The 25,054-nt window shown below is 40.8% G+C and overlaps 1 protein-coding gene across 5 annotated transcripts in view; it reads right to left on the bottom strand.

Annotated features, from left to right (window-relative positions):
* DLC1 (DLC1 Rho GTPase activating protein) overlaps window positions 1–25,054 on the bottom strand; it is a 381,113-nt gene that overhangs the window by 188,437 nt on the left and 167,622 nt on the right. For all 5 annotated transcript variants that reach the window (XM_075930378.1, XM_075930377.1, XM_006113504.4 and 2 more), the window contains one exon: window positions 12,161–12,194. In XM_075930378.1, coding sequence (XP_075786493.1) covers window positions 12,161–12,194 — 34 coding nt within the window. The remainder of the gene's footprint in view (window positions 1–12,160; window positions 12,195–25,054) is intronic.

Here is a 25,054-nt window from a genome sequence, read left to right as displayed (position 1 = left end):
CTCATTAGCCAACATTCAAAGGGTGGAATATAGAGCGAAGCAAAATTTTTAGAATGATTAGTTTATTTGATGAAAGGTGCAGTTTTCATCAACCCAATATTTACAAATTTGATACAAATAATTGTGTCTAGTCAAAAGATGACCAGGAGATGGAGGCAGTGTGGGTGTTGCCCATTTTCTCTTGTATACTTTCCCCTAGTGATTAGGCCACTCATGGAAAGTCAGGTTCAAATCCCCATCCTGGAAGAGATCTGAAATTATTATTTTTTTATTCACCAAAGATTCCATAAAATGTTCACCTGAAATGATTCATTATGCTGTTCTTTTTTGGAACTGACACTGAACAAAAAATATCCGTTATTGGCCCAGCTCTGGTCATAGATAGCTGCCAGTCATCAGGAGGTATGGAGAGCTTGAGACTTCCTTCCTGTTTAGATCAGCTTTTAATATGCCATTCTACAGTCTTTCAGAGAGAGGTGCTGGTCCCTGACATCACCTTTAACTTTTCTGGAAGTGCCATTAAAGATGCTGAGCCTCTCTTTCAGAGTAAGCACAGCGTGGAACGTAAGTACAGTCATTATTCACAGGAGTCACCTCAGCAGCTAACAAAACTACTTAAAAATCTAAATAAAGCTTCCAATAATAATGGTATCAATTATTTTACATCCTGAAAAAAAAAGCATTGCCAGGAACCTCACCATAAAATGTCAGCCTCCAGCAAGTAGAGGCATTACAACCCTTTTTCCACTAATGAGATCACATAAATGTCAGTAGAACAGTGAAATGCTATCTATGCCCATTAGCATTTATTGATCATTGGCAGCAATCCACGCAAATTCAAATAGTATTGCTGTAGCTGTTCTTTACAATGACAAACTGGAAGGGGAGGACTGCTCAGCTGACATTTTTATTTGCAAACAAACACTAAAATAATACTGTTGGGGAAAGACTGATGTGCAATCAATTGTAGATGAAAAATTACCTGATAGCTGAGAACTAACCATTTGGTACCTCATATGAAGTTGTCACAAGAACAATGGCTAATGTAAAGGGCTGAAAGCAATCCGGGAGATGTTAATAGGTTACTAAAAGTCCATGCAATGGAGCAGCGGAGCTAAAGCAGGTTTCCTATTAGCCCTAGCTCTGCAGAGCTCCCAGGAAGTGATGATATTTCTTTCTGGCTTCTAGACACAGAAACAGCTCAGGAGTCTCCTCACACTGCCCTGCTCTAAGCACTGACTGTGCAGCTCTCATTGACCAGGAACCATGCCAAACGGGAGCTGTGGGGGTAGTGCATACAGTCAGGGGCAGCACAGGAGATACCTAGCTACACCTTTGCATGGCTGCAGGGACATACTGGTCACTTGAAGAAGCTGCCTTAAATAAGCACTGCCTGGCTAGAGCCGGCACCCTTCACCAGCCCCTGCCCTGAGCCCTCTCCTGTACCTCAAACTCCCTCCATGCACTTTTAACCCCTCAGCCCCACTCAGAGCTCACTTCTGCACCCAAATGCTCATCTCTGACCCAACCCCAAAAGCCCACACCTATAGCAGGAGCCCATATCCTGACCCTCCCCTTGCCCAAGTCTGGTGAAAGTGAATGAGGGCTGAAGAGAACGAGCAATGTAGGGAGGGCAGATGGAGTGAGTGGGGCTTTGGAGAAGGGGTGGTACATGGCACAGCCTCAGGGACGAGAGTGGCAGGGTAGTGGCTGTTTGGGTTTTTGCAAGAGAAAATTGGCAAACCTCATGTACAACTGCTCTGCTATAAATAGTTAGGATACAATAGGTATGAAATCACTGAATATATTCTATAGTGCTAGCTAAAGGCCATGCTATATAGCTTGCAGATTAGTACTGTGCACGTTTTCTTTGACTGGGATACTGATTTGTCACTAGTAAATTAACTCATGTTTTGCTTGAATTCCTACAGACTTGCAAACCACTGCAATTCAGTCAGCAAGACCCAATTTTTCAGGCAGCAGTTTGATCTAAGTTTCAGAACGACTATGTGATGATAAACTTAAACAACTTTTAAAAAAATTCATCAGCCAACAGGTCTTCTACAAAGAAATTGCAGACTCAGTGCATTTTTGAAGACATATGTATTAAAAATGAAACCTGCAGTTCATCTCACCATGTGGCAGCACAGTGAAGATCCTCTGCTGCCTGACAGTGATGATGAGAGTCTTGGAGGGGAAATGCCCTGCAGTTAAGACCTCTTTAATAATTTATATATTTTTCCCACTTACAGATCAAAGGCAACCAGAGATATTAACACCCCAGCACACTGAGTCTGTGCTTCATTACACAGCATATTTATTAAAAGTCTAAAACAAATACAGACATAGGAATTTCCTCACCCCCCCCCCCCAAATTCTGCCACAAGAAATTGTTTGATTGCTATGTCCTATTGTAATACTAGTAATATTGTATTTGGGGACCACTCAGAGACTTTCTATTGACTACAAATGTCAAAGATGGCATATGTTTCAGTCAGATAGGAATCTATACTATATTTTCTTGCCCATAGATACAAAATTGTTCCAGTTCAGACAAGAGTGAGCTATGGAAAATATTGTATATAAGAAACATAAAAAAACAGAGTCTGGCACATGATACTTTCTTGAATACTACTTTACCTCCACAAGAAGTCCTGTGAATAAGGTTAAAGGTGGTCCAAATATAGGCTGCACTTTCTCTTTAGAGTTTTTAAATATTTCAAGTAAGATGGAATATTTTGGTGGTACCAATAACACCTCGAATGATCTCTTGCTATTTTAATCTACTATATATTTGAGAGGGTTTGTCTGTCTGTGAATTCAAGAACTCCTCCTAAATGGTAAGATGTAGGATCCCCAAATTCAGTATTCAGCTTCCTCTTGTCATAACTTAAAACAAGGGAAAGGTTTGGCTGTGCCAGGAAAATGGGATGTGCCTGGAATGGGATTGCTTTGCAGAAAACCAAACATAAAAGAGACAAAATCACCAGGCAGGTGAAAGGGGCTGGCTGGAGGTCCCCCTCCATCTGGGAATTCCCCAGCTCCAAGACTCCCACCATCCAGGTGCCAGGCTGAAGCTCCTCCCAACCCGATTCCTACAGAGATGTTGTTGGCTGCTCCTGTTCGTCAGACAGTGAGGTGAATGTGCACAGTTTGCTGCATTTCTCACTCTGGCTGGGGAGTGCAGGGAGCAGATGAACCTGGACCTGCCCCAGCTGGGAGACAGTACACCTACCTCTGCTGTACCTGCTGGAGTTGCAGCAACCATGGAGAGGTGCTTCTCACCTGGCCCCAAGTTGCTGTGGTGAGAGAGGGCTGGGTTAGTCTTGTCTCCCCAAGGCAGCCTGCATATTGAACCCCTCATCCCCAGCCTCACCCCAGAGCAATGATTCAAATGAAGCATGTAGATTTTCATTTTATTTTCCAAAAATTGAGGTAAGGACCTGAGCAACGAAAAGTAAATCTTCTAGTTATGAATAATTAAATCTAGAGATGGATTCAAGCAGCAAAATGTGGATGTGGATTTCAAAGCCCATTTTCTGCAAGTTAAGGTTGCTAATTTTACATTGAGTTTATAATTCTGATAGATATTATATGTTCAAGAGAATTGATTATTAAAATGGTGAATATTATGGAGTTTCAGCAGGTAAATCCATGAAATGTTGCCACAGTATTTCAAAGGGGAAGCACCGAACAGAGACTGGGATCAGTTCAGGACTCCCTAGCTACCCCAGGGCTCCACGAGGCATTATGGCTTTTCATAATGCCACAGTAGCATTTCAAAGGGGCAGAGCCACACAGCTGACCCCGAGCTTAACATCATGTGGATCCTGGGGTCAGCTTTGAAGTACTCTCCTCTCCTCCCCCCCCACTTGCTGCCTCTATCTGATAGAGGCAGCAACGGGGCTTGGAGGGAAGTTACTAGTTGACTATCCTGTCGACATTTCCTTATCGGATAGTCGACTAGTTCTTAACATCCCTACTCCTGACCCAATATCCCACTTCATCTTTCAGGTGTCATACACACAATCCCTGCATCCCTCTCCATATGTGAGCCAAAATCCAAGGAGGCTACACAGAGATTGTCTTAATGTCATTTCCCCCCCTTGTTTGCTATGTTAGACCTTGGCATGATCTAGCCCTGGATGTTAACTTCTGCCTTAAAACCTTTAATTTAAAAACCTTTTTCCCACTGACAGAAATGTCAACATGATAAATGGAATCAATCAGAATGCAGTGTTCTCAAAGCCTCCTGGTCAATGGCTGTTCTGACCAGCAGGCAGGCGGGCTGCTCATTTATAGTATCCTGCTAGGATGACTTCACAATTAAAAAGGAACACTCTCCACTGCAAACAATTTTTAGCCTTCTTGAGTTAATAGGTAGACAAAAGTAATGTTTTCAGATTATATTTTAGTGAGGCTTTAAATACCCCCTCCTTTTTTCTTCATCTAGCTGACAGGTTCTCCTTGAACTAAAGTAAGTCCTTCTCCTAACTGGAATAAAAAAATGGACAGAATATTTAATGAAATAAGTAACACTTGTGCATAAGAATTATAATTAGTGATGTGTGACCATCCAAAAATTTGACAGTTTAATTCAGTTAAGCATCAGAAAGTGCAGTTGCTTATTCAAAAGCTCTTGGAACTATTTGATTCTCGGACACCGTTATACTAGAAAACCCTGTGAAAACATTCTTTTAAATGAGATTTCTGAATCACAAACCCTGAAATAACAGTTTCACTCTTTATTTCCCTGTTAAATCCTGGATGAAACCAGATAGTGCAAAGTGGAGAAAAAAAGACTGAACACAACTTATTACTATTATAATAAACTTTTCAGAATATCAAAAGTGGTTTGGTTTGAGCTTTTGGGTGAAATCTCAAATTAGTTTTTCTTCTATCCCAACCTGTTTGCCCTGTATACTGCCATTTTCCCAACATTTAACACAGGGATTCCTACGTAGTTTTGGTCTATAATATACTTGCAATTTTGATTTGTTTCTAACAAAATAAAAGCATTTTACAATTAATGACATGAGTAACTGAACTTCCAAGGCTTTTTTATTTTATTAATAATATTTTATTTTAAGCACATAGTTTTATATCAAGTGGTATAAAAGTTTGAATGACATTATTTTTGAGACACTGCTTAACTCACGTATCACGGCTTTCTCTCTTGTAATTTATGCATGAGATTTTTCTTCCGAGTGGCAGCAGGAATAGAACCTGTGACCTAGGGCTTTTAAAGCATGAGCTTCTATTCCCTGAGACTAAAGAGACTGCCTCTGATGGTGACTGGCCTCATCTTTGTCCAGTGGAGCTGAGTGCTACAGTGCAAGTAGAATGGGTTACATATGACTCCCAAATGCATGCCTATTATATCTTTCTCCACCACACATCATCCAGAGTTTCTGACTTTTAAACAAGACTTTATATTGCATCTGCTAACAAAGAAGCACAAACACAAACTGCAAACAAGCTAGAAACAAGGTGGGCACTTCTGCATGCACAAACACTCTTCCGTTTGAGCAAGTTAGTGTTTTGCATATGTGCTCTTGTATTTCTGGTGGCCAAAAGTTAATCAGTCACATTTGGATATTCTTTTGTTTGTAAAAAGAAATATGGGAAACTGAACAAAATCTCCTAAAACTCAAATTGGAGGTGAAAGGGACAGAGGCAATTGTGTATGTTAAACCTGTATGTGTGAACTACATGCCTCTACAGGCTGATTATGGGCTGAAAAGCCTTTCACCTCTTATCTAGCCCACTTCAACAGTGAGAGAAAATAAGGTCTTTGGCTGAAGAAAAAGACGGAGTCAGAAGACCTGGGTTTTTATTTCTGGCTCTACCGCAAGATGTCTGTGACCATGAGCAACTCTCACTGTGCCTCTGTTTTCCCACATAATAACTGAAAATGATAATGCCTGCTGTGAAGATTCAGTCATGCTTTTTAAAGTGCTTTGACTGCCTTATAGAGAAGGTGCTATATGCTCTATGATTAAAATATTGTGAATGGTGAACATCATTACTGTCTAATAGCTGCTAGATAGAGTGTTGGAAATTAGTTAGAGATCTCTTAAGTAACTAAACTATAGATGCCCACCTTTTCAGTTTTGAATTTAGATGCTAGGATATTACTTAGAGGATGCAGCCACTTTTATTGGGAAAGAGCATCACTTCTCTTACCTTTTTCTCCACTATCCTGTCTCCTTCTCCCCTTTCCCTCAGTGTCTCCTCTTTCTTCCCTTTAGTGAAACCTACCTAAATTAATCCTCCTGATAAAACAAACAGTGGAATTAACATGACATGTGCGGCCACCATCACCACACTGTTCACTTTGCTTGTGTGTGATACCCCTTCTCCTGTCCTGTCTTATCTATATAGATTATAAACTCTTCAGGGAAGGAAAGAGCTTAATTTGTACTGTGGACTGATGCGGCTCAGCTGGCAACAGTTTTCACCTCTTCTGTCAGTAGAGTTTAGGAAGCCACGCCAATCAGCACTTTCATGAACAGCATGATTTTGCATGTATGGTGTGTAGGAGGTCACACTACACAGAGGACATCATTTTTTTCTGGGAACAACATTATCATTCTTGCTTGAGCCCCAGCACCTTTCTTTACAAATTAAGCACTGTGGCAGGGAATGCCCTTTTGCTTTGTATTTATACAGCACCCAGTGCAGTTGGGCCTACTCCAGAAAAATAATACTTTTTTGTCAAGTATGGTCATGGCTCAGTTGTGTTCTGAGGGGCTGGGGCCTGCTCAATTTCCATGACATTGTCTGTCACTGGCAACTCCCCTCCTTGTTTATCCGGTAGTCCAGGAACGTCACTTATGATCTCATCAAAAACGATGTAGTTGGTTTTTAACCAAGTCCCAATGACTCCAAGTTTTTAAGCACCGTGTGTAATGTTGATGGATGTTTCACATCCATACACAATGAGGATGTCATCAGTCCTTACTACAGCTCACCGGATACCATTCAACAATTTTTTCATGATCTTCTGGAAAATTTAAGGTGGTGGTGATGCACATCATCTCAACTGATTATCTGGATAGAACTTTTTTTGAATGTGTATAGTGGTGTACTTCTAATATTTCTTCTATCTCACCTGATGGTGTGCTTGAAATATTTGCAGCTTACTATATTTTGACCCACATGAAGTACTGCCACCAAACCCTCCATCTATGGACTGGCATAAAAGCCTACCTTGGAAACTTGATACACCTTGATTTCATAATGGTGGCAAATGAGGATGGTCTTGTTTGCTTTAATCAGAATTCATAAAATTACATTAGTGAAATGGTGCCCTTCTTTTCCAGCCTGTCTTACTCAGTTTCAGTCTTTTCTCTGAGGGCATAAGGAACTAATCTTTCGTTAAAGTATTTTGGTTTGAAACCAACTTGGATAGAAATCTTGGCTGTTAAATCTTCCAAGTCCTAATGTCTTCTTTAAAAACAGGTGGGTGAACACCTACGACTGATGGTTTGCTAACATCGAATAAAAAAATTTCCTCCAATTCAGTTTTAGATCTTAGAACTCATTTCTTTCTAGCAGATTTTGTATTGGCCATCATATCCCTAGCATCAATTACATTTTTTCCCTTTTTTGGCTTTTGTATTTTATGGGGTGAGCACAGAACCAGACAGGTTTTTTGTATTCACTAATGGGCCCAGTCCTTCTTTGCACTGATGATAGGTATCTTCATTATACTAGAAGCTGAAGTATCTCTTGCAATTTGTATTAATTGTTCAACTATACCTTTACTTCATATGATGTCACTTTCTTCCCTTTAACACAGTGCATACCACATCCTCTGTATTCCTTCTCCTCCATGTTATAAGCCCTCTGTTTTTGTTCTTTTAGGCCTGGTCTATACTAGGCCAGGAAGGCTGGCTTAAGGTATGCAACTCCAGCTATACAAAATGCATGCCAGGAGTCAGCTTACTATAAGCCAAGCTGTGACAGCATCCACACAGTGGAAGGCTGATGGGTGAAAACACTCCCGTCAGCTTCCCTGTCTCCTTTCAGAAGGAGGAGCATCAATCGCTGGTGGAGGCTGCCCTCAGCATTCAATTTATGAGTCTATACTAGACTCACTAAATCAAACACTAGAAGATTGACCTAGGGAGCATCGATCTTTTCATAAGTATAGACATGCCGTTGAGGTCTATCCTCTTGAGCCTGAGATGCTGTTTGATAGCATCAAAAACAAAAAAGTGACTGTCAAATTTTGAGTCATTTATGATATGGTCTATTTTATATGTACAAACTGATGCAAAATGAACTCCTGAACAGTGGAAACACTGCTGCTCAAGAGTTTGGAGTCCCTTACCGCTTTCTTTGCATTCTGTTTATTAAGTCGGTATAACTTGTTCTACAGTCTAAATTTTTCACTTCTGCTTCTATTGTTGTTCCTATTTCCACTGCTTTGGGCCACAGCAGAATTCTCCCCTGCCAGGAATTTTCTTTGAATTCTCTCTCATTATTAACACCACAAACAAATCTGTTCCACAGCATATCCTCGAGGACATTTCTGAATGAACAATATTCTGTTAATCTTTTTAGCTTTGTCACATATATAGGTACACTTTAGCTTGGCCTCTGCATTCTACTAGGAACTTGAAACATTCCACAATAATGTCTGACTGACTTTGATGTGCACTGCTCTGTTAACATATTTTGCAGGTGTTCTGAATTGTTATTGCCTGGTGTCTGAGGTTGTAAAAAACTCCTTAAGAGAGAGTAGGTTTTACTGCCACATACATTGAGGTAAATTGCTGTCTTTTTGTCTATTATCTCTAATCTGATTTACAAGAAAATAGTACCTAATCTTGCCATAGATTCCTGCATTAAAGTGGTCAAGTTTCCCATACGTTCCCATTCTTATGTTCTTTCATGCCACCAGTTTTGTAAGGGCCACTCCATGCATACAGATCATGCTTTGCTTACAGTACTGAAGTCTGGGAATGTGTTGCTTTATTCAGCTATATCCAGAGTTGTGAGGAAAACACACATTAGCTAAAACAAAAAGTATGGTAGGGGTGGAGCATGACTCCAATTCATAATCTCTGAGAAATCCAGTTAATCTATTGATTACCACTTTACAACAATAAATAATATTAATACAGAAGAAGAGGTCCTCTTGCAAATTTTACAAATTATGGGTGTGACGTTTCACCTCCTTATTCTTTTTGGAAATATGCTTATGAATAGAAATATGACATAAGTCAAATATGCATCATGCAAAATATTGCATGTAACCTATCATTGGAAAGCTTGTAATCCCCTGAATGTGTATTCTATTAGAATGCATGTACCATTTCTGAATCTGAAATTAAGAATATTGACTTTAGATTTATTATCAATGTGTTCACATTGAGAAAAGCCTATTTCCCACCCCCACCACTGTCTAAACAGCTTTCATTGGCCAGGAACCGGCCAGTAGGAGCAGCACTTGCAGGCATGGGCAGCAATGCACACATGCAAATCTCTTTCCCACCTCCATGGGTTACACAGAGTTGTGCCTGCACTCAGCCAGCCAGCTATTTCTAAGAGTGGGGCTCAGTCAAGCTGTCTCTGTTTGCCTGGTCCCATGCCACTATGCTGTAGACTGGGAGCCACCTGTAATAAATGCCTCCTGGCTGCTGCCTGTACCCTTACTCTCTGTGCCAGCCCTGAGCCTGCACTCAAACTCCCTTCCAGAGTCCATAACCCTTATCCCCTCCTGAACTCACTCTGACCCAACTTGGAGCCCCTCCTGCATCCAGAATATTGGGGTTTAGGAGTGAGGAGTGCAAGCTATGGTAGGGAGGGGCTGGGGCAAACTCCTTCCCAGGCATGCTTGCTCACCTTACTCCTGCATGCCAAAACTCAGCCCCAGCCTGTAGCCCCCTCTTGCACGCAATCTCCCTCTCAAAGCCTGCATCCCTCACCCGCTCCTTCAGCCCCACCCCCTTCCTCAATCAGATGAAACTGAGTGAGAGTGGGGGAGAGTGAACGAGGGTGGAGCAGATAGGGCTTTGGGGAGGGGCTGGTGTAGATCCTGGGTTGCCCTAAATTAAAAAAGTGGTCTTGGGTGTAAAAAGGTTGGTGACCACTGTGCTACAAAGACATGTGTCCATGTCACCTGATGTTGGAATCCTTCTTGCATTTTGTTTTTTTCCACAGGAGTGTGGGGAATTGAACAAAAGCTTCCTGTCCTTGGGAAATTCTATAAAAAGCAAGGGAAGTAAACAATGATTGTCTTCAGCTGGCTTTACAGACTGCCTCCCCACCCCAAAAGCGTACATGAAAACCCCTGGAAACAAAAGAAATATAATGACAGGGATGGAGGAGAACTGCTGGACCCAGGTCAAAAAGGACATCTTGGACCTGAGAATGACTTTACCTGAAACAAGGACTAGAGTGAGAAAATATGATTTGTAACAAGTTCTATCAGTACATTAGGCTTAGCTGGTATATTTTGTCTTAAATTCACTTAAATCCTAACTTTTATACTTAATAAAATCACTTTTGTTTATTAATAAACCTAGTGTAAATAATTGTTCCCAGGAACGGGATTATGGAGGGGGCAACAGCTGTGCATCTCTCTCTTTCACTGATAAAGGGGGAAAACAGGTTATGAGTTTGCTCGGTATAAACTTTGTACACAGTAAGACATATTTATTTGGGGCTCTGCTGCTACTGGGGTTGTGCACATAGGTTCTGTGTCAAGTACCTTTGACTGAACCTTCACAAAGCTGAGTAGATCACAGCGTCTGTGTTGTTCTGCTGTTGGCTGTTTCCCCTAATGTGTACCAGTACTGGAAGAGACCGGAAGGTGTAACTCAGCAGGACAGGATGGCGGGGCACCCCAGAGGGCAGTAAGGGGCTCAGTGGCATTTCAGCACAGCAAGTGACAATTTTAAGCTATGTTCCCCGTGAGCTGTGTGCTTGTGCAGCTGCTCAGGAGAAATTCAAATGCCACCTAGCTGATTAGCAGAGCGCCCACAGCTAGGTTTCCTGTGATGTAAATTCACACATGCCTTGCTGCATGTAAAAAATTATTCCGCGTATGGATGGAAAAAAAATGCACATGGATGGAAAAGATTAGAGGGAGCATCTCAAGGGGATCTCTGTGACCAAACCTATTCCTATTGTTAAATATTGGACAACAGTTTTGGGAATTACTGTGACCTTTACCAGCTAAAATTGCTAGTGACATCCTGGAAAGATAGGTGCTTTAATCAGAGCTTTTCTTTCTGAGTCTCACTTAACCGGGGGAGGGGGAGAAGGAAAAAGAAAAAAAGAAACCACCTCCATGCATTCAGAAAACAAATACAGCCCTGAAAATGCCACAAATAAACATCAGAAACCAAACTCCAAGGGGTGCCTAAGCAAACCCTATAAATATTTGAAAGTCATTTAATGCTATAATTAATACGTGTTAAAACAAAATCCCAGTAAAAAAAATAAAAAAGACACCCATATGAACAGTACTTGAATTATATAGCAAAATGTTTTTTAGGGTGCAAAATACTCTACCATTTACAGCAACATTAAATCCAGTTCATACTGTCTGGGCACTACTATGTCTATGATCTCTTCTAATACTGCTATATAATCAAATCAAAATCGTGGTGGCATTCAGACAGCATAAAGAGCACGAGCTGATACAAAACTAGTCCCTTGATATTGCAGAGGTGCTTAACTGTTTTTTGCCAAAGGAACAACTACAATAAAACACTCCAGAAGGCCATAATTCCCGGTATCGCTATTAAGATAGTAAAGAGTCAGACAGACAATATCTGCTTTCTTAGCTCAGGTGAACAGTCCCATTGTCTTCAGAGTTTGTTTATCAAGCCTTCAAATACATCAAAATAGCCTTTAACAAGAAGCAGAAAGGTAGCACTCAGAATACAAAGGATAAATGCTTTGCACAATACTTTGAGACATCTCCTCTTGCTAGTGTCATACACAATGTGACTCTTGCCCCAAAAGTCAGTTCCAGTGCAGGATGCAAAGAGTGATATTTGCACAGAGATTTGTCAAGTCGATAATCTTGAACATTCCAAAGTAAGCCAGGTTTAAGCCAGACTTTTACCACTAGGATAAGTAGCTAACATTCCAGGAAACTAATACAAGAAGATGAGAAAACAAGTAAATGTTTACTCACCAGCCTTCTCCTTTTCTGAAATAACTGGCATAGCCTAAAAAATAAAATAAAATAAAAAAGATAGAAGGGTTGCATTTAAGAAAAGGTAACAATATTAACTGAAAGATATCATTATTGATTTATCTAGACTGTGGGAGTGTCCAAAGGCTCTGAGTGGAATCAAGGCCTCTGTGCAATAGACACGCCAATTTCATGTGGAGACATAATCCTTGCTTCAAATGGCTTATGCTGTCATATGGGGGGAGGGGGAAAGGATGCAACAAATCAGCGGAGAATAAAATAAGGGAGATTTAAGGTAATAATACTACCTGCCATGATCTTATATTCAAAACATGACCATTGCAGTAAGTGATCTGTAAAATTAAAATGTCACAGAGAGATCCAATGGGGAGTGACTGAAGGACAGAGTAGTGAAAACTGCACAGCTGAAAAATCAAGGGATAAAATTCTAAAGTCCTTTGCATACAGAAGTCAACAGACATTCTGCTACTGACTCCACTGGAAACAGGGTCAGGCCCAAATGTAAGATTTCTCCATAACATGTCAATTTCTCTCTTCTTTAAAACCCTTTTCAGTAAAAATAAAAGAGTTGTTCCTGGTGATTTTTCATAATATGAGTATCAGAGTGACAGCTTATTTTGCTGCTTCTCTTTCTCTCACCTTAATACAGAATTAAGAAGAACTTTTCTCCCTCTAAAATGGGGCCATCAATTGGTTGTTTTTAATATCAGCACAGTATCATTTATCTTTAATTGTCTCAATCTTTTTGAAAAAGAGCAACAGTTCTAAGAATATCTCAGATGTTATAGGACAAAGTTGAATTAGTTATCTAATTTAGAGATCAGTTCATAGCATATATTCAGAATGCCCAAGTTAAGGTGACATTCCTTCATGAATGTCATTATTGGGGACGGGGGAGCGGGGATACTATAGTTCTGACTCAGGCTGTTTCTAGACTGCAGGGTTTTTTCAAAAAAAGTAGCCTTTTTTCAAAAAAACTTCACCTGAGTCTAGACTACAGCTGCGTTCTTTCGAAATTACATTGAAAGAACGCTGCTTTTCTTTCGACAGCGGTACTCCTCATTTCACGAGGAAGAATGCCTTTTTTTGAAAGTGTTCTTTCGAAAAAAGGCATTCTTGAATGCAAAGAGGCCTTTTTCAAAACAGAGCATACAGACTGCCTGGGTGCTCTCTTTCGAAAAAGTGGCTCACTTTTTCGAAAGAAGAGGTTGCAGTCTAGACGCTCTCTTTCGAAAGAAGCTTTTTCTAAAGATTCTTTCGAAAAAGCCTCTTTTGAAAGAGGCTTGTAGTCTAGACGTACCCTCAGAGAAAATCTTCTTGAAGCCAATCAGAAATTTGCCTGAGTCAGAACTTCATGGTTGGAATTGAGTTGTTTTGCAAATATCTCAGTATTGGAATGAAATATTTAATTTTTTTAAAGAGGGGTGAGGACTGGGCAAGAAGCCAGCTTGAAATTTGCAGTGTGTATGGCTGCTAATGGAGATCTTTTGAAATATGGCTAACGCCTTAGCCAGCTTTGAACATTCCAGCCCTAAATGTATTTTCTATTTCACTTTAAAAACAACGCAGGAAATCATACCAAAAATAAAGAATCATTTCTTTTTATACAAAATTTAGAAGAGAAAGGGATATGCACAGTATATATAAATACACAATCCATACTGTGGTAAGCCAAATGATAAATTGCAGAGTCACATGATAATTTTAACAAAAAACAGGACTATGTAGCACTTTAAAGACTAACAAGATGGTTTATTAGGTGATGAGCTTTCGTGGGCCAGACCCACTTCCTCAGATTAAATAGTGGAAGAAAATTGTCACAACCATATATACCAAAGGATACAATTAAAAAAAAATGAACACATATGAAAAGGACAAATCAAATTTCAGAACAGAAGGGGAATGGGGAGAGGGAAGGTAAATGTCTGTGAGCTAATGATATTAGAGGTGATAATTGGGGAAGCTCTCTTTGTAATGGGTAAGATAATTAATGTCTTTGTTTAAACTTAGGTGTAAAGTGTCAAATTTAAGCATGAATGACAGTTCAGAGGATTCTCTTTCAAGTGTAGTCTTAAAAGGTCTTTGGACAGGGTACTGGATTGGAAGTCAGGAAATCCAAGGGTTAGTAATCAGCATTGGGCAAGGGACCCCTTATTTTGGTGCCTCTGTTTCCTATCCCATCCTCTGCTGGTCCATCTGTTTAAAACAGTAAGCTCTTCATGGCAGGAAGTCTCTCTCACATTGTGACTGTCGCTAACAAACATATTTTTTAGAAACAGTTTACAAAGGTTTAATAGATGTTCTAAGAGGTGAAACTCTGGCCTCACTGACATCAGTGGCAAAACTCCCATTGACTTCACTGGGGCCAGGGCTTTACGCAAAGAGTGTGATGGTCTTAAATGCATCACCAGATGATGTTGTAGATAGCTGTAAGCAATGGTTACAGGTAACCCAGTGGACTTAATATTAACATTTGATTAATTATTAAAATGTCAATCAATCCTTCAATAATTTTTCATAAATTCTTTGCAAGAAAACCCTTAATATAAAGTGCACCATTATATTTAGTGCTTTTCCAGCAAAGGAAATCCACCAATTGTCTTTTATTTTTAATTTGTCTTATGATAGCACTTAAGAAACTGTTGAAGTGTGTGCCCCCATTATGCTAGGCATTGTATAGACACATGAACACAGTCTCTGCTTCAGAGAGCTTATAAACTACATTGTAAAAATTATAGTACTGCACCTGAGAGTAATAATTGTCATATTTTTTTTGAGTTACATCTAAGGCATGAGAATGTACATAAGGCACACTTGAAACATTCCTATGTACTATACCTAAATAAATACATCTCACATAGAATGCTTTAGGTAAATGAAAGAGACACATGAGTTGGTGGTGTGGTAGAAGGAAGAGGCATCATTTGTCTTCCTTTGTGAACTATTCTATGATTGAAAAGATCTTACCATAGAATATATAAACGGACATTCAGAATTTTCCATTTCTTAATTGTATCCTCATTACTTTAATGATAACTCCTGTATCACCCTAAACTGTCCTTGAAGTTTAGTTCCTTCAGATATTTGTATACAGTCATTACACCCCCCCTTTTTCTGATACAATGATATCAAACTTAACCCCATCCACCCCAGTATTCCTTCTAACGTGGGTATGTGTGTATGAGGAATGAATTAAGTTCAAATATAAAGACTATAAACATGGTCTTTTCTGCTTCCACCATCCACACATATTAAGGCAAGGTGAGGCCAGTATGATCATCTGGTCTAATCTTTAGCATAACCCAGGCCTAGGGCTGCCAGCTGTCTAATCATACAGACCCAAACAACTTGGCCCTGCCTCTTCCCTTCTTTGAGGTTCCACCATTACTCACTCCTTCCCTCTCCCTTGTCCCTTGCTCTCCCCAGCCCTCATTTGTATTGGAATAAGGCAGGAGTTGGGATATGAGAGGGGGGTGTGAGCTCTGGGCTGGGACAAGGGAGTGCAGGTTCTGAGAGAAACTTTGGGTAGTTGAGGGCTAAGGGCTGGTACAGGAGGTTGGGTTTGGGATACAGGCTCTGGTCAGGTGGCACTTAGCTCGTGTGGGTTTCAGTCCTGGGCAGTGGCAGGTCCTACCTGGAAATGGCCGGCACAACAATAGCCAGGTGGCTCTATGTGCTGTTCCTACCTACTGACATTACCCCTGTGGCTCCCAATGGCTGCAGTTCCCAATCAGCTGTGGAGTTGCTGAGGGTAGGAGCAGTGCATGGAGACCCTCTACCCCAATGCCTAGAGGCTACACGAGGGACATGATGGCCACTTGCAGGAGCAGCATGGGGCCTGCCCCACTGTGCTGACAGACTTTTAGCAGCTAATATTCAAGTTTAGCTTCCGGATCCCCTGGGAGATTGACCCCTGTTCCCGGAGACTCTTGGCAAAACTGGTAGGGTTTTGGCATGCCTACCAAGGCTATAGAAGCCCACTAAGTGCTTTCTGCATTATACTTCTGACTTCTGGTTGAGTCACACAACATACCTTTCAGAAAAGTATCTAGTCATTATTTTAAGACCCATCCCCATTCATTGCATTCTCTGGATTCATTGCCATTCTTCCTCTAATAGGAAAAATGACTAGGGAAGAATGGAAAGGAGAGAAGGTGTGCTGCGGTCGAAAGGAGGGGCTGAGGAATAGGTAATTAAGGCCCTTAATTTTCAGTTATTTTTTAGCTTACATTTTTCCAATCAAAGAAAGAATTTAAAAAACAACAAATAGTCTAAGGTGCTGCAAGACTTCTTGTTGTTTACATTTTCCCAGTTACAGACTAACACAGCTGCCCCTCTGAAACTAAAGAAAGAATTTGTAAGCAAAAATTAAACCAAAAACTAGTTAAAGCTAATTACACAACAGAAAATGGAAATACTTCTGTATGGAAAAAATATATACCAGCAGTCAGTCCATTTTAAAGACTGAAAATAACAGAGATACATTCTTAATGTACATGGCACTTTGTTACATTTATAAAGCTTGAGCTGATCTAAAAACCTAAATGTTATTTTCTCCTGATTCTGAATTATAAAGCTTGAGCTGACCTAAAAACCTAAATGATATTTTCTCCTGTTTCTGAATTAAAAAAGAAGCACCACTAAATCTGAGGAGGGCTCTTTGGTGCAGCATTTTTATTTATGTAAATTAGTTTACTAGATTATAGAAAGTGTAGGCCCTAAAATAGGTTGTCATAATTTAAAAGTAAGTTTTAAACAGGCTACATTTTAAAAAAGAATAATATATTTAATTTAAATTTAGGAATCCAAGTTTGGCCCTTATTTCTGAAGTACTCTGAAATTCTTCTGAATGAGAAGCACCAGTGAAATGTAGTGAAATTATACTGATTTGAGAGATTCTTTGTTTATTCTTGATTGATAAGGAAATAAATTGACAAGAGAAGTTGAAACATGACAGAATTCTCTAACTAATAGAGGACAAAATACTAAGTGGGTGCAGTGTTATTTCTGGAAAACGTAAAAGAATTCAATTAAACAGCAATTAAATCTGTTTCCATCAATTTCTCAGACAATTCTGCTAAGCTTGAGTTTTTTGTTAACACAGCTATATATGCCACTTACATGCTGCACAGTGGGATAACATGACTTATCTTTATTTAGAAAAAACGCTCCCACCTCAAGTACAGTTTTGAATTCACTGGTGACTTTCTTCAATGATTTCCATATGTTGTAAATGAACTGCATTCCCACAAAGTGATTTAACATTTCTGGCAAAAGAGCAATTAAATGGGATTTTCCTGGTAGGCCAGATGGGTCCACTGTAACATCACATTATTCATTACTTCTCACTCCTGATGGAACAAAGGAACTCCACTAATAATTTCCACCTGATAGAATCACACTTTTTTTTTTAACGCTCTAAGACTCGTGTCCCTCACTATTTGGTTTGAACATCAGGAACTAAACAAAAATCCTCAGACATTTAAAATAGTCACTTTATTATTTTTGTGAATACATCTTACACTTTACCTGCACAGAATGCTGAGAACAAAACGACTGCTTTAGAAATGTAACCGGGTAATTAAAAGATTACAGGACTGGAAGGGAACTAGTGAATCCTCAACACCAATCTCTTACTACCGCAGGCAACCCTGGCATGTAACCCCATTCATAAAACTATCAAGCTCCATCTTAAAATTATACATGGCTTGTAAAAAAACACCTGCTGGAATATACCCAAGATTTTGTTCACCACTGAGCATGCTATGAGCCTGGGAAAGGCTCACTTTGAAATCTCTCTTTTGAATTGTAGCACATGCACATGTGTTGTATTAATTTGGGTCTCCGATATCCCCTGGGTCCTTTCAATGGCCACTGGAGTGCTACTCTGTGTGGCTCTGAGGGCTGAGGGGAGAGGGGCGGGGGCAGAGCCATGGTCCAAGTGGCACTGAGGGCTGGCTGCCCCCAAACCTGCCCCTTCTGCTCAAGGCTATGTTCCTCCCGAAGACGCAAAACCAGACACCACATACTTTTCCTGAGGGTCCACAGAAGTTGTTGGCCCTGCTGCCCCCATCCCATACTCCTCCCTCCCAACACCACCATCTGGGGTTGAACTTGGCTAATTACAGTGAGGAAAAACTACATGGACCTTGTCTTCACTAGAACTGTGTACTGAGATAGTTACCTTGAGGTCAAAATGCCTTTTATGGTGTGTGGAAAGAGCCCCGAGATGGGTGCAATGGTTGCAGAAATATTAGTAGGTTCCCTTGCACACTGAAAACACAAGCAGCTGCACTAGGGTTAATTCCTGTGTAAATGCAGAATGCTATAACTGTGTATTAATTGGCACAGACTATGTGAAAGAATGCTCATAATACATAGTTCCTGTAATGAGAATCAGCTACATCTTTTAATTTTCTCTATATTCTTTTATGTGTCAACTTTGTGACAAACTTTCCAGTTTCTTAAATGTTAAGGCTCATTGTGTAGTTATATGTACTTTAGTAGCTACAGATTGACGTGTCTATTTAGGTCTATACCACTTTATTTTCAGAAGGCACAGAGCAGGTAAACTGTAATTGGCATCACTTAACTCACATTTTCAATGCCAAGATGGGTATTTTACAAAGCCTTTCAATCTTATTATGCTGTCAGCTGTTCAGTAATTTCTCGAGTACGTATTTGAAAGGACATGTTGGAATGCTTCCTTGCCAGTTATCTGACATATCTTGAGTCACAAGGCAGTTCTCCAATTTTTATACAGAATTTATTGCATCATTCTTCCATGTTGCTTTATTTCTAAACTTGGCAATGAATGCAAGAGTGTCTCTATATCCTGACCTTTTTATTTAGCACAGATGCTCCTTCTGCAATTTGTTTAAAGGAAGATACTGGAACCTCAGATAGGTAAAAGAAAGAATTTTATTTACTGGTGTGTGCAGTGTGCTATTGGTCAAGGCATATGGGACACCTAGGTTCAAGACTAAACTCAAAGGGGTGTCTACACTTCAGTACAAGTCACGCTGTTTGGCCAAGGTTGGCCTAGGGTAGCTGACTTGGGCTTGCAGGGCTCAGGTTGCAGGGCAAAATCTTGCTGTGTAGCTGTTTGGGTTCAGACAGGAGTCCAAGCTTTGAAATCCTGCAAAGAGGGAGAATGTCAGAGCTCATGCTCTAACTTAAGCCTGAACGTCTTCAAGTTTTAGCTCTTCAGCCAGAGCCCCACAAGCCTGGGTCTGAGGGTATATCTACACTGCAATATAAACCCATGCTCAGACTCAAGATTGCACCCAATCCACCCTTCAATTTACATATAGTCTCTCAGATTTGGGCTTGGACATAGGATCCCAGGACCCTGGGATGGAGGAGGAATCAAACCAAGTCAAACCAGGACCCAGGGCTTGAGTCCTATTGCTTTGGACTGTAGACATAGCCACACCACACCCTGGTCTGTAAGAGACCACCAAAAGGATCTCACAATCTCATAGGGCCACCTTCCATTGTCCTCGCTGTCTCAAGAATCTCCAGTCAACTCCAGGGGAACAGGGGCAACCTCACTGCATGTAGTGCAGCAGCTCAGCAAGTCAGTATTTAACACTTCCGTTGGCTTCTGAACACCGATCTGCAGAAACACCAGAGAGCTTTCTGTGCTTGCAATAGAGACCAAACAGAAGTCTTCTGCAAAATGAGCAGCTTCATAGCCAGGGGGAGCACAGACAGATTTTGGTATCTCTCTGGTGAGAGACCAGAAAAAGAAAGTCCACATATTTATATGTAAAAGTTCTTACATGCCTATGCCTAAGCACTCCTTTTCAACATGTGCATATCATTTTTCTGCTTCTGTAAAATGGTTCACTGAGAACCATACTGTGGTAACAGTACAATATCTAGCCCACAGCTGCTTGTGACCATACTGACCATTGTGGATTTGGTCACATCATAGTATTTGAGAAGTGGAGCTGTTCAACTAATTTCTTTTACCTTTTTGGAGGCAATTTCTTCATTTGGCCCCCACAGCTAAGATGTGTTGGACTTTAACAGCTCATTCAGTGGCTTTGTAACGGAAGAATATTCTTGTAGATATTCACCAAAGAAATCTGTCGTCCCCAGTATACATCTCAATTCTAGTATATTAATTGTGTACTCAGTTCTTGAATAGCTTTTACTTTCTCAGGACAGGACAGATTCCATCTGTATTTATTGTCCAGCTCAGTTTGTGATATGCAGAACACACATTTTGCCTTGTTTAGCTTCAGTCCAGACTGACTGACTAGGACTTTGTTAAGGTTTTTGTTGAGTTCTTCCACTGAAGATTCATACACCAGAATAGCATCCATTAAAACTACAACTATTGCACTCATTAATGGCTTTGCCATATTTCTTTGGAAAATTTTAGGTGCATTTGTAGTCCCAAAAGATAATCTTTGAAAGAAAAATCTCCCAAAAGATATGATAAACATAGCCAGAATCCACTCAAAGCATCCAGATTGGAGAATACTATAGTTCCTTTTACTTTGGGAAGGGAGTCATCCGGTGTTGAGTGGGTACATTTTACTTTCACAATGGCTCCAGTAAATCTTTTAAGATCAATGCAGATTTTGTATTTTCTTTATAATTTATACCATTGCAACTCACCATGCTGTTGGATCAGATTTTTTTGATTATGCCAATCTGCTCAATTTTCTAACTCAGTTTCCACTTTATTAAGTAATGGTATTGGAATCGAGAAAAATGTATGTACATTGTAGGGCTCACAATTGCCTTTTCAGGTTCTTTGTACTGGATTTCCTTTCAAAAGTCCAGTATCAACAACTGTTCCATCAAGTTCTTTCACCTTTCTCATTGGCCCATTGTGGCTATCATACCGCAGCTGAAAAGGGCTGGTCTGTGGTCATTTGATCACATGCACCCTAAATGCATAGCTTTTGTCTTTGTAAGTTGCTTCTATGGTGAAGTAGCTCATGCAGTTCAGAATACCTTTAGGATGAATCAGAGCGGTGTCTGGTGACCTAAGCTCTGGGACAAGCTGAAGGCGATTGTAGGTCCCTTCTGAAATGACTGTGACATTAGCTCCTGAGTCAGTTCTAGAGCCTTGCCATGAATATTCAGTTTCATTCTCCAGGCAGACTATGTCAGTGGTATGCAGCCTGTGGCCTGAGGACTGCTGCAGGTCCTCAGACTTTACCTCAGATTTTCAAAAAGTTTCATATCCCATTCAAAATTCTGTAGGCTCCACAAATGAAAAAAGGTTGAAACCCACTGCTCTATTTTATCATGGCCAGACCGCTCTTGTTCTGCAGTACTCCTTGAGAGAAACCGGCCGCACCCTTCCTGCATACTATTGCCTTTAGAAAAAGGAAAGGTGTGAAAAGGGGAAAATAGCCTCAGACTCTCCCACCCGTCACCTTTGCGTGAGAACTGCGGGGCTTACCAGGTCGTATGAAACCTGCACAGTTTCGGCCCAACCCCTGGGACACAGACCCCCCACTTGGTGACCATTGGGCCATATATGGTAATATGCAAGCACGGGAAAGCGATGTGCAGATTTGGGGATAAATACCCATGGCACAGTTTGCTCTAGGAGGTCTTCGCAACACACGTACCACCATGCATGTGCCTTCTCGTATACTTCAAAGCGCTGCCGGCCTGATCAACTGACCAGCCACCTCCCCCGACTCTCGGGCGTAACCAAGGCCTTTGCAACCGAACCGATATCTATGAAATGTTCCGTGTGCTGTGTAAATTGGTATGTATGATTTGATTTTTTCCTGTTGTATAAGCTTAGTGTTGTAGTTGTTTGTGGGTAGTACATAAGAGTTTGTAGTTATCACTGTTATTTAATTACTGTAGCTGGATATTTTAAGATTAGAGACTATTCCCCTTGCCATTCCCATCCCTATATCTCTGACACGTTTTACTAGAAGCCATAGAATAAATATAATAAATACTGTAAATTCATTATTAACACGGTCTATTAAAAATCTTAGAATAAATACTATAAATTCACCTCTGTCATAAATAAATATTTTTTATTTGATAAAACTGTCCACCTGGTTCTGTCCTTCCCCCCTTGGGTATTTATCATCGGACCTGTGATTCTTGCGACATCTATAACATAAATCAATACCCTGTCTGATTTGTTGTGATAAACAGGAGCAAAATGTCCATATTTTTTGCACATTACACAGTGTGCGTCTCACCAAATATGCATAATCTTTTGGAATATGACCTTTTTCACACCATGTGTACATAAGCTGGAATTTGTCCCTTTTAACTTGGGAGATCCCTATCCTTGCCTTAGGTATTTTATTATATGACTTTTGACACTCGGCTGTCTGTTTATAGCTTCTACACTAGTTTCATGTTTTTCAGATTACTTGTGCCCTTTCTTTTGTTTGACTATTTCTAACTGCTCTGTTCTCTGTATAGCTGTGGCAAAAGCTAAAGGCAAGTTTACACTGGCAAATTACTGCACAGTAAATCAGCCTCTGGCACTGTAACTTTTGAGGTATCCACACTGGCAAGGCACTTTGTACACTAGCTCCCGAGTTGCTGCACTTTAGGTAAACCACCTCAGTAGAAGCATAGAATTTGCTGAGCTCTGAATACAGCACTGGGATGACAGTGTGGACACCTTGGTGTAGTACTGCATTGTGACTGGCCTTGCTCTCAGGTAACCAGTCCTCAGACCTGCCCTTTGCACTCTTTTTTAAATTTGAAAATCCCCTGTTTGCTCAACGATGCATGGTGTTTTCGGTCATCTTTCTAGCTGGCCATGCATGAGGATATCCCCTGCTTGGAGCCAGGCTGAGATGCTGTACCTCATCAGCATTTGGGAAGAGGAGGCTGTCCATTCTCAGCTGTGCTCCAGCCGACTTCTGCTGCATCACTCACACCTTGGCCTGAGCCACTTGCACAGTACCTGTGATGCAGTCCAGAAACAAGTTGAAAATCCAATGGCTCATGCAATTAGACCCCGTAAGTGGCTAGGCAGGGTAACCCTGCCCCACACAATCCTTACTGACCTCTTTCCTTGTGGATGCCCTCCCTCCTTTTCCTAATGCCAGATGCACTGCAAATCAGGAAAGAAGGAAAAGGAGAATAGGGGGACAGGATAAGGGGCTTTCTGTCTTGTACATGGTTTCATTGTTTATACATGTTCATGGATTTTATTTTGTTTAAAGTTCTGTTTGTAATGATGTTGTGATGTCATAATGGCAGCTGACCTGACTGGAAATTGCTGAATGTTATACTTTTCTCATGCATCTTTATAAATAAAGCTTTTTATTTCATCAAGGAAGTTTATTGCAATCACTGCATCACTTCATACACGTTACATTTAAAATAATACAGGTGAACACATGATCAGGGACAATTAGGAAGTTAGTATGGAAATACTATTTCTCAGGAAACCTATCTACATAAATTTATATTGACCTGAGGAGAATGATGTTTCCCCCTTTCAGAGGAAGGGAAAACAGCTAGTGAGTGGTGGCTGGGCGTAGCCGTGGGAGAGTATGGGGTTGAGGCTAGCTGCTGGAGCTGGTATCAGCACTGGCCACACCTTGCTGTCCTGTCCCAGTAGCAGCATATGCAGCACTCTGTTGCCTAAAGTACTATGAAATTTGGGGCACACTAGTGCCCTAGGCAGCTGCATAGGCTGTGTATGACTAGGGCTGGCCCGGCCTCCTTCCCACAAGCAAATTCATAAAAATACTGCTCTGTCTCTTCAACTGGACCATGCAAGCCTGCAATGTGGGTGCACAAAGCATCCCAGACTTCTGTTGCTTGGATGGATTCATCTTCAACTGTAGCAGCTGCCCTTCCAGGCTGAGTGTACCAATTCAATGGCACCTTACTGACATAGGTCCATCTGGGAGGAAATGGCTCACCTCTGGCTTCACAATGATTGTGAAGAGCACAGCAAGACCCAGTAATACAGGCAGCACTGATGACACTGGCAACCAGACATATCTGAAGCCCCTTCCAATGGGATTTCAATCTGCCAAAAGCACAGTCCGCAACTATGCTGAACCAGCTGAGAGTGTAATTAAACCATGTTAGGGTATGGTTTCATAAGCCAAGGATTAAGTGGGTGCCCCAGAATAACCACGGGGACAGTAATTCTGTTTATGACAATGTCATTTGGTGGGAATAGTGTCCCAGCCTGTCCATGAATATCGATTACTGATCAGCGAATAATCCTTGAATCATGAACTTTCCAGTCTAACCCATGTTGACATTCAGAGTCGACCTCTTTGGTCCACAAGGGACTGCATGATACTGGAGAAGTACCTATTGCAATTTATGTAGTCATGCTCCTTGTCAAAGGCAAATTATGCACACGAGTCTCATCAACAGCCCTGCTGCAGCTTGGAAATCACATTCTCTCAAAGCCAGGTATTACTTCAGAAATATCTTTTATGCCTGCCACCTTGAGGTTAACCATATGCCCAATCACCTGAGAAACTGCCACCATCACTTTACCCACAGCCAACTTTCCAACATCAGACAGACCTGCAACAATCTGGGGTAACCACCTTCCAGATGGTTATAACAACCTGTTTCTGGACAGGGATGGCCTCTCTCCTGCATGTTTCTTTATGCTGTATGGTTACACTGTTCACAAAGATCCAGAAATGTAGCTTTCTTCATACTAAAGTACTGGACCCATGGCTGGTTATCCCATAACTGCATAACAATGTGATCCCACCAGTATGTACTTGTGGCCTTTTTCTCCAGTCTGTGGTTATCTAGTGAGGGTGAAGATATCTGATACTACAGTGCTCTGTAATCCTGTAGGCAAGGTCATAACAAGATCCTGTCACTGAAAGTTTACGTCAGCAAAATTCAATTTGCAAATAAGAACATAAGAAT

Source organism: Pelodiscus sinensis, chromosome 5, assembly GCF_049634645.1.
Source record: "Pelodiscus sinensis isolate JC-2024 chromosome 5, ASM4963464v1, whole genome shotgun sequence".
NCBI classification, from domain to species: Eukaryota; Metazoa; Chordata; order Testudines; family Trionychidae; genus Pelodiscus; species Pelodiscus sinensis.
Note: the sequence above shows the minus strand (reverse complement) of the source record. Positions and strands in the feature narration are given on the sequence as shown.